At 36.1% G+C, this 17,800-nt stretch overlaps 1 protein-coding gene across 1 annotated transcript in view; it reads left to right on the forward strand.

Moving 5' to 3' along the window:
• The window catches only part of LOC136028496 (fidgetin-like protein 1), a 38,980-nt gene that overhangs the window by 5,647 nt on the left and 15,533 nt on the right, over positions 1 to 17,800 (forward strand). Inside the window, 5 exon segments of the mRNA XM_065706339.1 lie at positions 94 to 318; positions 1,622 to 1,647; positions 2,361 to 2,368; positions 5,933 to 6,124; positions 10,886 to 10,888. Coding sequence (XP_065562411.1) covers positions 94 to 318; positions 1,622 to 1,647; positions 2,361 to 2,368; positions 5,933 to 6,124; positions 10,886 to 10,888 — 454 coding nt within the window.

A 17,800-nucleotide genomic window follows, 5' to 3' on the forward strand; every position in this document is an offset into this window, starting at 1 on the left:
ATCACACAGTATCAGTAAAAAAAAAAAAAACTATTTTACCAGGTTGATTCCGAGCTATAACTGTAATTTATGTATTCAACGGTTTATTTCCAGGGTACATCAATCAGCTGTCGTATTTATAGATGAGATTGATTCTTTGCTTAGTCAAAGAAGTGATTCAGAACATGAGTCATCACGACGGATAAAAACAGAATTTTTGGTACTGCTCGATGGTGCTGCTACTAGTAGTGAAGATAAGCTACTTGTTATTGGTGCTACTAGTAGGCCACAAGAATTGGATGAGGCAGCAAGGAGACGCTTAGTTTGATTTTGAGGTTTGTACTCTTAAAGTACTTGTATCTCATTTTGAATTTCAGTGAGTCATGTATTTATTTATTATTAAATTAATTAAGAATCGAAAGCTCAGAAAGCTTTCCCTTGTCGTGTAAAATGAGTATCTTGTCGCATCTCTCATAAGAAATAATAAATAATTAATGCCTATGATGGTAGTTGAGCAATGAGTATCGAATTGAGTATGAGTAATTGAGTAATGAGTAATGACTATGATGGTAGTTTAATAATGAGTATCGAATTGAGTATGAGTAATTGAGTAATGAGTAATGACTATGATGGTAGTTGAATAATGAGTATCGAATTGAGTATGAGTAATTGAGTCATGAGTACGAGTAACGAGTATGATGGTAGTTGAGTAATGAGTATCGAATTGAGTATGAGTAATTGAGTAATGAGTATGATGGTAGTTGAGTAGCGAGTATCGAATTGAGTATGAGTAATTGAGTAATGAGTATCTGAGTAATGAGTGTGATGGTGTGTAATAATTTGAGAAAATAAGAAATAATTACTTTTTCACTTGTCCGACACTTTAAGTTTACATTAAGTCTGCCTCTTGAACTTAAGTAAGAATGTTATAGAGTGAATTTAAAAATCAACCTGAAGAGAACCGATATTTTTTATAATTAATAAATTTTGCGGATAATTTTCTAATATTCTTTTGAAGTTTCCTTTACAAGCCATTAGAAATGAAGTGATTATTTAAATTGTTTCAGTGGAAACAGTGGAAACACAACCATATACATTTTAGGGCGATTGGGGAATTGGGGAATTAGGAAGATTGGGGAACTGAAATTTCAATGAAGAAGATCTCAGGTGCTGACTTTGAAAATTAGGAACATGTTTGTAAAATCATCAGAAAATGAGGGAAAATATGTATTTTATAGTAAGTCTGTTTCATGATTTCTGTAGCATAATACAAACACTGCTATTATTGGTGGTAAACAGGGTAAGAAAAAAAAAATAGTGGTTGAACGAGTAAAGTTGTGTAAGGATGTAACCCTAATATCTTGTTATTAAATAGGAATTAAAAACAAATGCTGATATAATGCAATGCTAAAACAGTCTAAGCTATACATTAAAATGGTTATTTCAAAGACTATTTCATATTAAACACTTCAAATTATTAGTTATTAGACTTACCTACAAGAAAACCTTTTCAAAAGGATCAACTAGGCTATACTATTTCCTTATATTTATCCCTATAGTTGACTTTGACAGATCAATAGAATTCTCGGTTTCTTTTATTTAATTTTTTACAAATTTTCACTTGGATATATTTGTTCGGAAGCAAACGGTTGTATTGCCCTAATGAAGGTTTTAATTTTTGACAGTGACATGGAGATACAACTTTTTTGGTTCGGCTTGTTTTGCAAACAGGAAAGCTTCCGCCTGTTTCTTTTTACGATTCAGTATGGCAACAAAGGGAAACTTTATTGAGCATGGAAAATAAAGGAAATTTTATCCTAAAGGAAAACTTTGAAGGAAAATAACAGATTGAACTTTTGTTTTCAAACGAAAACAAAAAGTTAAAAGGAAATTAACAAACAATTTTTAACAAAGGAAGTTTTCAAAGTCTAGAAGAAATTAAAAAACAGAAACATTTGGTTTGAAAGGAAACAAATTTCCTTTTTCAAAGAACATTTGTTTTCAGAGGCAACAAAGGAAAACTTTATTGAAACTTTATAACAAAAACTTTATTCTGTATGGCGACAAAGGAAAACTTTACACGACGTCAAAATTTTAATAAATTTTTAATAACAAAAAGAAAAATAATAGAAAATCCCGGTTTTCAGGTATGAATGGATATTAGATCAGGTATGAATGGATATTAATTTTAATAAATGTTTAACAACGAAAAGAAAAATAATAGAAAATTCCGGTTTTCAGGTATGAATGGATATTTCATATTAAACACTTCAAATTTTTAGTTATTGGACTTACCTACAAGAAAACCTTTTCAAAAGGATCAACTAGGCTATACTATTTCCTTATATTTATCCCTATAGTTGACTTTGACAGATCAATAGAATTCTCGGTTTCTTTTATTTAATTTTTTACATATTTTCACTTGGATATATTTGTTCGGAAGCAAACGGTTGTATTGCCCTAATGATGGGTTTAATTTTTGACAATGACATGGAGATACAATTTTTTTGGTTCGGCTTGTTTTTCAAACAGGAGAAGCTTCCGCCTGTTTCTTTTTACGATTCATTGTGGCAACAAAGGGAAACTTTTTTGAATATGGAAAACAAAGGAAATTTGGTTTTAAAGGAAAACTTTGAAGGAAAATAGCAAATTGAACTTTTGTTTTCAAACGAAAACAAAAAGTTTAAAAGAAATTAACAAACAACTTTTAACTAAGAAAATGAACAAAGGAAGTTTTCAAAGTCTAGAAGAAATTAAAAAATAGAAACATTTGGTTTGAAAGGAAACAAATTTCCTTTTTCAAAGAAAAGTGTTTAATAACAAAAAGAAAAATAATAGAAATTCCCGGTTTTCAAGTATGAATGGACCTAAGATCGAGCCAGAGGACAAAAAATTGTTTTCATTTTAATGTCGTTGGTACTATAAGACTTTAATTTTCTTTGTCACTTAAGTTGGTCTGTTAGGCTCAATTTGAAAGATTTTAGCTATGATTCAATGATCAAAAGATTTGTTTTTTGACAAGATGTGTGACTTGAGTAGCAACTTTGTTCAATAAGCAAGCTTTTCTCTTAGAATAACTGGGCATTTGTTTTTCCCCTAGCTATAGGCTAAAGTAATAAAGTTTATATCTGGTATACTTTTATAGAATTATGAGATTCCTAGTGTTAGATGGGTGTACCTTGACGAAGAGGGCACCCAGAAGTGTGACTTTACTAGATAAGGCGATTTTACTAGATGTCAAATTACTGTTCAGTCATACCCATCACAAATGCCGTTCTCCAACCGGTCCTAAAGCTGGTCGAGGTAGTAATAGCTCTGAGTGATTCCAAATCTAACTTTCTCAAGACGGTTTCAGGCTATAAGAATGGTCAATGGTTACAGCATATATTTTTAATCTCAGTTAGATCATAATCGGTGCTGCATTAATACTGCTGGCAACCGTGACGGCTCAAACAGTGCTGGCAGTGGTACGAACCTGTGGTTCTGAAGATCTATGTCCCCTCCTGGGGCCCAAGCAATGTTGGCAGCTATTCAAACCCACGTTTCCAATGACGTTAACAAAATAAGCCTATAAAAATACACTTCAGAGATTCTGCGAATACACACCACTTAAAAACATCTTATTCGATTTAGAATATGGGTGTCCTAGCTAAAACCTATAAACCGTTTCTTAAGACAGTTACTTTTTTTTCGGCTAATGTAATTAAGGAGAAATCGTAGGTATAGCCAATGTGGAATTCTGCCGCTCAAGTAATAAGGGAACAACCTATATACCAGTTAACATTATTACCCGAACACAAACACAAATATTGGTAGTGGCACCATTTTACGGAACTCATTATTGCGAAGTGATGGAGGGAAGAGGCTTAAACAGGAGAAGAAAGTCTTCATAGCAAACAATGAGCTGATTACAAGGTAGTAGGGTGAGAATACAACAGGAATTGGAAAGGTCAGGTAGTATTGAAGATTTAATTAAATTGGAAGAGACTGGGAGGGCGCTGGAGGTCTATCCAGTCAACTTTTGAGCTATTTTTCACCAGTTGATGCGGGAAGGATACCCTTCTGGAATTGAAAGATAATAGGCAATCCTCTAATCTAACAATAGGTTGTGGTGTTTCATTGACATTTTTGATTATTATATCAAAGCATAGCCTTGTCAAACTATAGTTTCTTGGGTATACTCTTTTCTATTACCAAACAGTACCTATTCCCTTTAAACCTGTACCTATGCCTATTTTTTCCCCTTTGTTAGTATCGACATTTATTCCCAAGCTGACTTTCCCGTGGAGGGAGACCCTGAAGAAATTGTTCCATGTTTTCCTGGGATTTATACCCCATACCCATTTACATCAATTTTCACAACGTGATCTTTTGTATCTTTTGCCACTTGTAAGTTTAAAGTATGCCATGGAGTAAGTTTTATTTTCGCTCATTGGAGGAAAATAATTGTTTTCCTTCATTGGAGGATAAGAGGCTATTTGAGCCAATGCTCCCTTACACTGGTATCAGCTAATTTACCAGAACCTTCTTCCTTGTTTCTATTAAATGTAAATTTGAGAGGATGAGAAAGTTTTCACCGTGAATTATGCTACATTTCCCTTATAATTCAATACCTTAGAACAGCGTTTTCTAAACAAGAAGGCGCGCCTCCCTAAGGAAGCGCGGACTAGTCTATGGGGAGGCGGGAACATTAGACAGGATTGAAAAAAAATTAGAATTAAGACTACGCAGTCACGCAAAATATCCTAACACTTTAGAGACTGACGGGATTTACTGTGCCTAGGCTGAACAAAAGCTAGAGCACCATCTTAAAGGTAAAATTTCGGAGATTTTATAGATGCAGTTGAATAGTCCTTTCAAGGGAACAATAAATTAGACGATCTTGGGGATCAGTTAGTTTCTCGAATTCAAAGCAGTTCAAATTCAGGATTTACCTCACAAGTTAAAGAAGGAACTATTGAAGCTAAAACCGCATATTTAATTGGATATTTTTAATATATTGAAGAGAATAATATAACTGAAGATACTTTTATTGCAAAGTCATATACAGTGTAACTTTAATACAATTCACACTATTTTTTAATGAAAAAGGATATGTGGAATAATACCTATAGTGCGAAGTCAATGTCAAGACACAAAACTCACCGTCTAGCACTAATTAAAATGAAAACACCCGATGCTCTCTAGACTCACTGCATGCTCAGAGAACTATCTATCTACTCTACTGTATATAGTTGATGGTTAAATATGATTTTGTCCTTCTTGACCTTTTTCCCTGATTAAGTACAGAGGACTATTTTTCTACTTTACTGTATATAGTAGATGGTTAAATCGGATTTTGTCTTTTTCAAATAAAAATTGGCTTCAATTACCCATTTCAGGGTAATTAAAGACTTTCAATCCCTGATTAAGTACAGAGGACTATCTATCTACTCTACTGTATATAGTAGATGGTTACATTAGATTTTTTTTGCCCTCAATCCCTGATTAAGTACAGAGGACTACCTTTCTACTCAACTGTATATAGTAGCTGGTTAAATCCGATTTTGTCCTTTTTTTAAAATAAAAATTAGCTTCAGTTGGCCTTTTTAGGGTATCATTCTACTCTACTATATATAGTTGATGGTTAAATCCAATTTTGTCTTTTTTAAACAAGTAAAATTAGCTTCAATTACCCTTTTCAGGGTAATCTAAGACTCTCAATCCCTGATTAAGTACAGAGGACTACCTTTCTACTCTACTGTATATAGTAGATGGTTAAATCTGATTTTTTTTTTTTTTTTTTTTTTTTTTTTAATAAAAATTAGCTTAAATTATCCTTTTCAGGTTATTTATGACCTTCAATCTCTGATTGAGTACAGGGGACTATCATTCTGCTCTACTCTATATAGTAGATGGTTAAATCTGATTTTGTCTTTTTTTTTCTTAACTTAGCTTCAATTACTCTTTTCAGGTGCGCCGTCAGTTGGTAGTGAATATGATGAAAAAAGAGAGCAATAGTTTATCTAAGGAAGATGTTGATGATATTAGCCAACTTACGAAAGGATACTCTGGTGCAGATATGGCTAATTTATGTCAAGAGGCTGCCTTGGGACCAATAAGGTCCATTCCTTTTAGTCAAACAGAGAACATCTCTCCAGAACAAGTAAGCTCCAGCTTCTTCTTCTTCTACTTGAAGCTATGCTTTTAACAAATGAGTAATTAATCTATATTCATTGTACAGCCATGGCTTGCTTTGATATTTGTTTTTCAGGGTTAATCTTATTAAAGGAATGAAGAAGGGACAAAATTAGAATTTTGAGTCGTAAGGTCTTTACTGTTTAGTCCTATAGGTAACATATTTCTAGATCTAGTAAACTACAGACTGCTTCTATTTCTTCTGCCTGAGGCTCTAGCACACAAATAGCGTTTGACATGGAAATAGACGTTGCTTATGTATAACTAAAAGGTTACTTAGAGCTACCCTAAATATCAGGAGAGCCACCATACTATAAACTCAATGTTTTACATGAAATTTCAAACTTTACAGAAGAATGCGTAGAGAAAAGGGGCCATAAATTTGTAATTACTTGTAGAAACAAAGTTTAATTTTGAAAATAAGCTATCATCTCAGCAAAAGGAGGGAAGTTTTTTTCCCCTTAGCACCCATGCTGCACGCTTCATTATATTACATGAATACTGAAACAATTCTGCTGAAATATCTCTCGTAGTAAGTTTGAAAATATATGTTTTGAGCACATTTTGAGGCTTTGTATGCTCTCCTCTCCATAAAAATCTATTGGACAACATCCTAATAGATGCTATTCGATACTCTGTAGTAGGACCCGACCAATGTATCAGCCGACAGACATTTTCGGACCGACCTGAGGGTCTGTGTCAGTACCGGGTATCGGAAAAAACCTCGGCTATCTACCAATATTTTTTTATGCGCAACTTTTCCAGAAGATGGCACCAGATTCCCTTTGGTAGTTTTTGCTTGCCCAGTCCTTAGGGGTGGAGCCACCAGCTAAGTCCGACCATGGTGGAGAGAGCAACACAAGTGAGTCAAGTGACATCAAGGTATATTTGTTCACTGTTGTCAATACTTGTCAAGACACACCCAGTGCGCAATGTTCCAAATCTAAGATGACCTCAAGAATTTACATCCTCTACCGAACAATTAAAAGAATGCAATAAACAATAAATTTTTATTTAATGAATGTACGTACACTTGCATGGGTGAAAGATCCAAGATCCAATCGATTAAAACCATCATATCCAGTAAGGGGTGCAGCTAAGAGGGAGAGGGAGTGTTTTAAGATGGGGAGGGGGAGTTCCAAGGTGTCATCGCCGCTTATCAGCACTTTGGAAAATTCTGCTTGTGTGTCCGCATTAGTTGGCATAGTCGATAATTTTGTCGATACATTCTTTAAATCCCTTCTCCAAACTTGAAACACTAGCTGCATTTCTATATCCAGTGTCCCTTGCATGAATTTGTAAGTAAGAGACCTATCATATGAATGTAAAGTAAAGTTTTCGAATTAATACGTGAATGATTAAAATACAAATTCCCGCTATTTAAATTTGGGTTTTGAATAAGCAATTTCAATGAATATCTCAAACTTCTTTCAATCACATTTTCACGTATTTGTGTTTAAGTAACTAAACCGGCTTCTTTAATTGATTACTTTTTTCTTATGTGTCACTTCTACTAATATCCGCCATTTCGTTTGTGTGCTCAGAAGCTGCTTATCGGAAACAGTAATTAAAATCAAACAGTTCTTATAAATGTCGTAATTTTTGAATTCACAATGAATTATTAAGGTTTTTTGGTTTGTAATAGACCAGGGAGAATAATGTGAGTATGAATATGGGCAGATAATGGGTAGGTTAAACTTTTGGTACATTTTTTTTCTGGAGGGCAATTTATCGGCAAATTATATCGATACGCTACCGATATATCGGTATCAAACCCAAAAATCCGTATTGGTCGGGCCCTACTCTGTTGTCGTTAGTTTAATTGCATGAATGGTCCATAATAAACTTATTTTTGAAAGATTTGCATATATATTCAGAGAGAGTACGGCCACCGAACGAAAGTACCGCTACTGAGACGTCTAGGCTTTATAAACATTCTTTCAATAATTTTCAGGATTTGCTTTTGTAATATTTTGGCCGGTTGCGCGGAGAAATTGTTGTTTTAGGGTCCAAACGCTTGGATCTGGCACTTTCTACCACCTTTGTTTCTAATGAAGTGCATTTGGACTTTCAATTCATACTTGAATGACTCCTCTTACACTATTCTACTTCTAGTGGTTCGATACAATCACCCTTGGTTAAAAAAAAAAAAAAAAAAAAAAAAAAAAAAAAAAAAAAAAAAAAACACGTGTGCTTGACCGTCTTTTCTAGAAAAACAAGATGTTATATATAGAGACTTGAATCCTTTTCAGTAGAATGGCTTATATACTAGATTTGTTGATGTAATTTCACCAGGATCACTTGCCTTTTTGAGTCAATTTTCCCCCTTTTCGAAATCATAAAATTTTCTGAACCTCTTAAATTTTTGTTAATTTAAAATTGAAAACTTATTTAGTTCTACATATTATAAATCGCAATACAAAGCCCATTTATGTATACGCATTTTGTTAATAAAATTTCCTTTTCTAGAGTTTCAGTTAGTATTAGCCCGACTTGCCCCATCTTAACAGTTCAGTACTGCGATCTATTTGACTAGAATTAAACTTTAAATTGAAGAATATAAAGAAAGCCTACTTACTAGATTTGTTAGAAAATATTTCAGCACTTAACTTTTTTGATTTACCCTAGTTTATCGGTTGATTTGCGTTATCGGATTCAACTCACCTACTATAGATGGCAGGACGCAAATTATTGAGTGCAAACAACTTTGGATAAAATGGAAAACAAACTGAAGTTCAAACTTTGAGCTTATCACTTAGAAACATTCTTGTTTCGAGTGTTCCATCAGTTGTTTTTGCACATTGGATTGCTTGCACTATCCATGCTAAAATACAAATTTCTTTGGTTTTTGGGGTGGGGACTGTATACCTTCAATTAGAGGGGAGACCGGGGCTATTCCGGACGTTTTTCAGATTTTCGGTTTTGTCATTTTCCGTACTGGACCGATCACTGTGTTTATACTTCCTTTTGGAAGGTAAACTATTTGGCAATCCACACCAACAACCTCATTGTCCTATCTACAACCACATTTTCAGAAATGAGATTTTCCCAAGTTTGGTCATACTGTCCGAAAATGCCCCGCCATGGGGCATTTTCGGACACCCTCGGGGCATGATCGGACATGCCCCACCTCTCAAAGAAAAGTACTGCACAAGTGTTAACAAACTTCGTATATTTGTGTAAAAGTAAGAAAAGTAATTAAAGTACTGGTACTTAACCATCACTTTATATTAAAGGCTGATAAATCACGTGAAAACACATGTCCAGCAATGGATCTTGCTGTCCCACCTGAGGAACTAGGATCTGGTAAGACTAGGACAATATCCTTTTTGTCGACCGTTGCTTTGTCCTCAATCTCTGGGAATACGAACTTCGGGCCAATCTTTCTCAAAAACTTGACGTCAGCAACATCGTTATCGATGGACTCGACTAGCCCAACGTAATACACACACGAGGACTTGCTTTTTCCTAATTCAAACTTGACGAGAACGAACTTTCCGATTTGGATGGGAGAAACCGGTCTGTCGCTCGCCACAACATCATCCTCTCCCAAATCAAGTGACATGTCCGACTCATCATCACAAATGTCATCTGGCAGTTCGGGTTCTGATGAACTGGTCTCCGAAACTGAAAGCCTGATGAAAGCTGATGGTTTTCGCTTATTTCCCACCTTGGTCTGTCGACGACCGACCATTTTCTTGGTTTTAGTGATTTTCTTTTGTGGCGTTTTTTTCTTGGCTTTCTTTGCTTCTCTGTTGTGCTTTTCCTTTTCCAGCTGTTCTTTTTCAGGGGTATCTGTCAGTATGCGGGTTTTTCCTCTTTTTCTTCCATTCGAAGGATTTCTTTTTGTTGGGTCAATCCTTGGGTGCGGCCTTACAGACTCGGGGGTGATAGGAGCTGTCCCGGATGTACCGGGAGCGGGACCTTCAGGTTCAGAGTCCTGGATAACTTCACCGTGATCTGCTGCCTCTGTAGTAGAGTTAGTATTTGCAGCTAGTGGAACGTCAGTAACGAGAGCAGGGAGAAAATCTGATTCGCCAAAAGCATGACGATTGAATGGGAAAATACCGGGCCTTTGAAACCCAGCAACAATGTTGCTGGGGCAGAACTTATCCAGGAACGGTTGTCGGGATAGCTCGGCTACTTCATGGATCGATATTCTGCCACCTGGATGTGCTATAAGCCATTCGTTGAAACTATTACGTAGCCCGTTTTTAAAAGGTCCATAAATACTGATATCAAGGGGTTGCAGTTTATGTGAACAGTATGGGGGGAACGTCAGCACAACAATTCCGTTTTCTCTGCAAAAGTGAACAATTTCAACGGAGATATGGCTGCCGTGGTTATCCATCAAAAGTAAGTGAGGATCTTCCTTCGTCGATTTTGTTTCACTTTGAAAATGCTTGATAGAGAGGAGGAAATTGTCATCCGTCATCCAGCCGCTTTTGTTAGACAGACCTAAACTTCCAGGTGGGCCCAGGTTATACATCCGGCAATTCACATGAACTCTAGGGAAGACAAAAACAGGGGGGATAACCCGTCCGGCTGCATTGATGAAAGCTAGCATAGTCGTGTTCTCTCCCCGCTCTGCTGAAGCAATTTGTGAGACTTGCTTAGCCCCCTTCCTGGCTACAACCTTGGGGGGATCCAAAACAGTAGGGATACCTGTTTCATCACAGTTCCAGATTTTGCTAGGTGGAAACTTATGCCTGCTGTAAACTTCTGCTAGGTTGTCATAGAACTTGCTGACCACTGGAGCATTAAACCCGGAAGCACGTGCTTGACTAGTATTTTCTGGAGACCGGATTGATAGCTCATTTCCTCTCTTCATAAACAAAGAGAACCAGTCTAGGCCTGCCCTTCCCTTTTCCGTCCACGTTAAGGGCATCTTCACATTAAGCTTTACTGCAAACTCATAGGCAAGCTTACGAGTTGAAAGCTCTGTCAGCCCATGATTCATCAGTGATGCTGCTTTTAAATATTCGGTGAGTTGCTTTTCTTGCTCTCTAGTAAAAACTTGCCAAAATCCACGTCTCTCAGATGGCAGGACCTTAGCCGGAGATTTATCAGTTTCCAGAACATCGGGCTGGGCATCCAGTTCAGCACGGTATCGTCTAAGGGCATCATTAACTGTTGACTTTTTGAGTCCAAAGTTCTCCGCAACTGCTCTGATAGAGCTACCATCTTTGACGATCGAAGCGACTGCTCTTTGTAACGTTGCTAGATCAGGGGGTGGTTTGTCTCGTTTTCGCTGATACGTTCGTACCATTTTCTGAAAAGAAATAAAGTATTAGAACTGATAAGAATAATAGTGAAACTATCAAATTATCAAATATATTTTATTTTTTATGTTATTCCCCCCTCTCCCTCTATAAAGTCCTGCCAGTCGTTCTTCCAAGAATTATCTAACTGCATTGATGTTAGGATTTTGATGTTAGTCAGAATTTTAGCTTTAAGAACAACTGCACAGGGGCGATTAGATTAGAATGCAAAGTATTTTTAACGTTATCTCAAGAATAGAAGAGATTTATTATGTGCATTAAATTTTTACTTCATTAAATACAGATACCTTGTGTTTAATTTAATATCAGAATAGCTTACAGTCTATCTTTTTCCACTATTAAATAATAGTGCAATTTCTTTTAGGTTTAAAAAATTACGAACTTTCAAATTTAGGTACACCTTACCATTTTAAAACAATTCTAAAAACAAATCCTAAATAGCACAATTCTACCTCCATGAATAGATGGATCTAAAACTAACGAAATAGATGGGTCTAATGGATACGTTCGTACCATTTTCTGAAAAGAAATAAAGTATTAGAACTGATAAGAATAATAGTGAAACTTGTGCAGGTCTGTGCAGCTTTATTTCAAACTCTGGCAAGAGTTTTAACACTTCACTTTGAACTTCACATGATGGGGGCATTTTCGGACAGACAAGAAATAATGTCCGTACATGCCCCGTAATCTGTGTCCGGAAATGCCCCACAGTGACCTTTAATAAAAAGATGGCTGCCAAAAAAAAATATGAAATTATATACATTACTTTATAATTAGAAAGTAGCCAATAGATCACTCTCTTACCTGTCGAAACTGCTTTCCCCTAAAGCTTGCAGAACGCCTGAAAATTGACAAGGAACATACAGCTAGAAATTTAAATTTACCTCCAAATTTACATCTGACCCTCTCAAAGGAACATTTATTACTGAATTCTAGTCAGAATTTGATCGAACGTGCGTTACATGCTCGCCATCTACTGACATTTTTGTCAAATTTTTGTATCGATATCTGAACGAGCAATATCGTTTGTCCGATCATGCCCCCGTCCGAAAAAGCCCCTGTCTCCCTTATTTTGACCATGGAGATTTCAACGGCTTGCCTTTTATTTCAATCTAATGCCATTTTTGAGAGGTTTTTTTTCGAAAACAAGGGAAATTTGTTTTTGTGCTAAGATTAATTTTAAAGTCTAGTGGAGGTAATAATTCACATTGATGAATCAGCATCGAATAATTTTTTGCATAGAATGGTTCTAAAAACACATTTTTTTTTTATTTTCGGTTACTATTTACCGGAATTTGCTCTTTACTAAGGTTACAGCTACTGATGCATCTATTGTGTCTGAAATACGTTGAACAAACATTATAAATCACTGGAGCCACCTTTTCTACTGACTTGTACTATAAAGCTCTTTCCACTTGTGCAAACTGCCCAACCTTACTTATTTTGTTCTAAGATCTAAAGTAATAGCACTTTAAGGTCAATCTCCTAGGTTGAAAGCTAATTCTATTAAGATAGCATTGAAATACGTACCGAGATATCCTCCTTTCTCATTGGCTTAATTGCTCTCTTGAGGGTTGTGCCAGAATATTTAAACTCTGTTGACTTCCTTGAGATATTACGACCGGATTTAAAGGGAATTTAAATTTTTCACATGTCTAATTGGTAACAGCTGACCATTGGAATTTGGTTGGTTACAAGTCAGGTAACAGTTTAGCATTTGAATTTTCACAATGGGCAGAAAAAAACAAGAACAAATAAGGGACAGGAAAACCTGAGACATTGGTAAGTTCTATCTCAACGTTATGGTAGAATATATTACTTTTATTCATTTACAAGTTACATTTTCAAACAGTTCATGGTAACAAACTGCAGTAAGGAGCAACCAGGCTCAATAGTAACCAAAACTCTAAAAACCGAAGTTTTGGTACAAATAGTTACATCAAAAGAATTGCATTTTAATGCTGATTTTAAATATATAAGTTTCATCAAGTTTAGTCTTACCGGTCAAAGGTTACGAGCCTGAAAAACTGTGCCTTATTTTAGAAAATAGGCGGAAATACCCTCTAAAAGTCACAGAATCTTAACAAAATGACACCATCAGAGTCAGCGTATCCGAGAACCATACTGTAGAAGTTTCAAGCCCCTATCATAAAAAAGGTGGAATTTTGTATTTTTGCCAGAAGACAGATAACGGGTGCGTATTTTTTTGTTTTTTTGTTGTTGTTTTTTTCCTCAGGGGTGATCGTATCGACCTAGTTGTCCTAGTTATGTCGTAAGAGGGTTCATTCTAACGTAAATTAAAAGTTCTAGTGTCCTTTTTAAGTGCCAAAAAAATTGGAGGGCACCGAGGCCCCCTCCAACGCACATTTTTCTCCAAGGTCACTGGATCAAAATTTTGAGATAGCCATTCTGTTTAACTTAGTCAAAAACCTAATAATTATGTCTTTGGGGATGACTAAATCCACCACAGTTCCCGGGGGAGGGGTGGCAACTTATAAGCTTTGACCATTGTTTACACATAGTAGTTGTTAATTATGAAGTGTACAGACGTTTTCAGGGGGACTTTTTTGTGCTGGGGTTAGGGTGGGTCGGGGGGGGGGCAGGTTACGTGGGAGGATCTTTCCATGGAGCAATTTTTCATAAGGGAAGAGAATTTCCATGAAGGGGTCGCAGGACTTTCTAGCATCATTTAAAAAAAGACAATGAGAATTTTTTTCAACTGGAAGCAATGATAAACATTAAAACTTAAAAACGAATATAAAATATTACTTATATAAGGGGGTTCGTCTCTTCCACAATACCTGGTTCTTTACGCTAAAGTATTTTTAGTAACTCTAACTAGTTATTCTACGGCCTTTGTGATTCAAGGGTCATTCTGAAAGATTTGGGACAAAATTCAAGCTTTAATGTAAAGAACGAGGTATTGACGTGGGGGCAAACCCCCTCATATACGTAATAAAAATACACAAATATATAAGTTCGTTACATAAGTTAATTCGTAAGGTACGTATGTTTGTTACTAACAAAAACGTTTGTAAAAGAAAATAAAACAAATCTAGTTGTCTTTTTAAGTAACCAAAAATTGGGAGGTAACTAGGCCTCCTCTCCCATCCCGCTTTTTTTAGCGAAATCGTCCGATCAAAACTATGAGAAAGCCATTTAGCTTGTAATTAACATAAAAATTGCTTCTCCAGACTAAACATCCGTATGATATATGGGTAGATTATTGCAAAATATATCGTGTGAAGAATACTTTCCGGCAGAAAATGCTTCAATCTTTTGGCGATGCCAACTCCACGTGCAACTTTGGTGGATATAATGTCGCTATGATGCTTCTACGATAGATTAGAAGCATTATGGAAACCGAGGTACCGCAGTGACATAACTTGTAAAATAGGGTTTTCACCAAATAGAACTTTACTACTTACATCAACAGAATCACCCACTCTACAGAATGTCAGTAAAAATTTTTCTTTACATTCACACACAGCAAACTTACACGTGTAAACATCTCTAATCTTTTGAGAGTAATACGAGCTTTTGCTATCAAATTATCTGCGGATTTTGAAAATTTTGTTCGCAATAATGTTAGTAATATATGTATCCTTTAGATAAACGCGCATCATGTTCACGTAAACTAAATAAAGTAAAGGGCCGAGCACAGACATTTTGCTATTTATAATGTTAGATATTGTCGTATGAGTGTCTACACCAGGAAACTACTTTACCCCATGAAATACAAGGCTATCATGCATGGACTCTTGATCATAATTATCAAGCTTTTTTTCTATTCGACCAATTCTCTCCTCCAAATTTTCAATTTGAAATCTGAGACTATCCAGTAGAGCCTGCTCAATTTTTGCAAACTTTGGATTAAACTCGAGCGTGATTGAATCATAAACCTGGCTGATTATCAGTTCAATACCTTCTTTGTTCAATGAATTTGGGTCATAGAACTTTTCAGTAACTGAAAGTAAATGAAAGTAAGGAGCAGCATTAAAACTTAAAACGAATAGAAATTACTCCATATATGAAAGGGGCTTTTCCTCCTCAAAGCCCCGCTCTTTACGCTCAAGTTTGACTCTTCTCTTAACTCTATTTTAAAACAGTAAGACACTTTAGCGTAAAGAGCGGGGTGTTGAGGAGGAAAAGCTCCTTTCATTTACGGAGTAATATCTGCTCGTTTTAAGTTTTGTTGTTGCTCCTTACTTTCATTTAAAAAAACTTGTTTTTTTTATTTAATTTCTGGACGTTTTTGAATTAATGCATGTTTTGATCTTGGCTCTCTGCACATAAATAATTAAAACGAAATTTGCGTATTAATTAATTGCAATTAATCGGAAGATTTTGAGAAAAAGGAGCGAGGGAGGGGGCGTAGTTGCCCTCCAAGTTTTTGATTGCTTAAAAAAGCAACTAGAACTTTTATTTTTTTACAAACGTCTTCATTGGTAAAAAATATACGTAACTTACGAATTAACTTACGTAACGAACTTCTATATTAGTATGTTTTTATTGCGTATATTAGGGGGTTAAACCCTCGTCGATACCTCGCTCTTTACACTAAAGCTTAGATTTTGTCCCTATTCCTTAAGAATGACCTCTGAATCACAAAGGCCGTAGAATAAATAGTTGAAATTACTAAAAATACTTTAGCGTAAAGAGTTAGGTATAACGAGAAGGTAAACCTCTCATATGCGTAATAATTTTTGTTCGTTTTAAGTTTTAATGCTGCTCCTTACTTTCAGTAGAAAAACACTTTTCATATTTATTTTTTCGTTATTTTTTCAAATAATGCTAGAAAATCCTGCGTCCCCTTCATTGAAATTCTCTTCCCCCATGAGAAGTTTCTCCACGGAAATATCCTCCCAAGTAACCCTCCCCCCTCAACTCTCCCCCGTAAACCAAAAAAAATCTCCCTGAAAACACAGGTCAAAGTTTGTGACTTGCAGCCCCTCCCACGGTGACTGCGGGGGAGTGAGTCGTCCCTAAAGACATAGTCATTAGGTTTTTCGACTATGGTGAATAAAATGGCTATCTCAGAATTTTGATCCGGAGACTTTTGGGAAAAAATGAGCGTGGGAGGGGGCCTAGGTGCCCTCCAATTTTTTGGGCACTTAAAAAGAGCACTAGAACTTTTAATTTCCGTTGGAATGAGCCTTTTTGCGACATTCTAGGACCACTCAGTCGATAAGATCACCCCTGGGAAAAAAAAAAAAAAAGACAAATAAACACGTATCCGTGATCTGTCTTCTGGCAAAAAAATGCGAAATTCCATAGGAGCTTGAAACTTCTACAATAAGGTAACCGGAACAATAAGAAGGTTCTACGTTAAGATTCTATGACTTTTAGGGGGTGTTTCCCCCTATTATCTAAAATGAGGCAAATTTTCTCAGGCTCGTAACTTTCGATGGGTATAACTGGTCTTGATGAAACTTGTATATTTAAAATCAACATTAAAATGTGATTCTTTTGATGTAACTATTGGTATCAAAATTCCATTTTATAGAGTTTCGGTTGCTATTGAGCCGGGTCGCTTCTTACTACAGTTCGTTACCACGAACTGTTTGATTGGTTATATTTTCCAGCAGATGACTTTCTATTTTCTCCAGCTGGGCTTCAGTTGTAGCTAATTGTTCGTAAATCGGGGCGATACTTGAAGACACCGAGTTAGACCATAATTTATCTCTTGCTTTCAGGGCTTAAAAGGTCTTAGAAAAAGTTTCGTAAATTTCTGTGGTATTAACAAGTTTTTGTGGCACTTTGTATTTACGAAGTGACATATAGTGATCATAAATTCTGTCGGTCTGTCTGTCTGTCTGTCTTTCCCTGTTTTACTAGTTTAGGCACTTCCAGATAAGCTAGGACGATGAGATTTGGCAGGCGTATCAGGAACCAGACTAGATTAAATAAGAAATAGTCGTTTCCCCAATTCGATCATCTGGGGGGAGTGGGGAGAAGGTTAATTCGAAAAAAAAGACCGGGATGAAACTTGGTGGTAAAAATGAGCACAAATCCTAGATACGTGATCGACATATTCGGAACGGGTCCGCTCTCTTTGGAGAAGTTGGGGGGAGGGTTAATTCTGAAAAATGAGAAAAATCAATACCAGACAAGATTAAATTAGAAATAATCATTTATCCGACTCGGCCGTCTGTGGGGGGGGGAGTGGAGTGAGGTTAATTCGAAAAAATGAGGTGTTTTTAAGTTATGAAGGAGTGATCGAATCTTAATGAAATCTCATATTTAGAAGGATCTTGCAACTCAGATCTTTCATTTTAGATCTGGCTGAATCCAGTTTCATTGGGGAGAGTTGTGGGGGGGTATCAGAAATCTTGGAAAACGCTCAGAGTGGAGAGGTCAGG

Source organism: Artemia franciscana, chromosome 6 (genome assembly GCF_032884065.1).
Source record: "Artemia franciscana chromosome 6, ASM3288406v1, whole genome shotgun sequence".
Taxonomy (NCBI): domain Eukaryota; kingdom Metazoa; phylum Arthropoda; class Branchiopoda; order Anostraca; family Artemiidae; genus Artemia; species Artemia franciscana.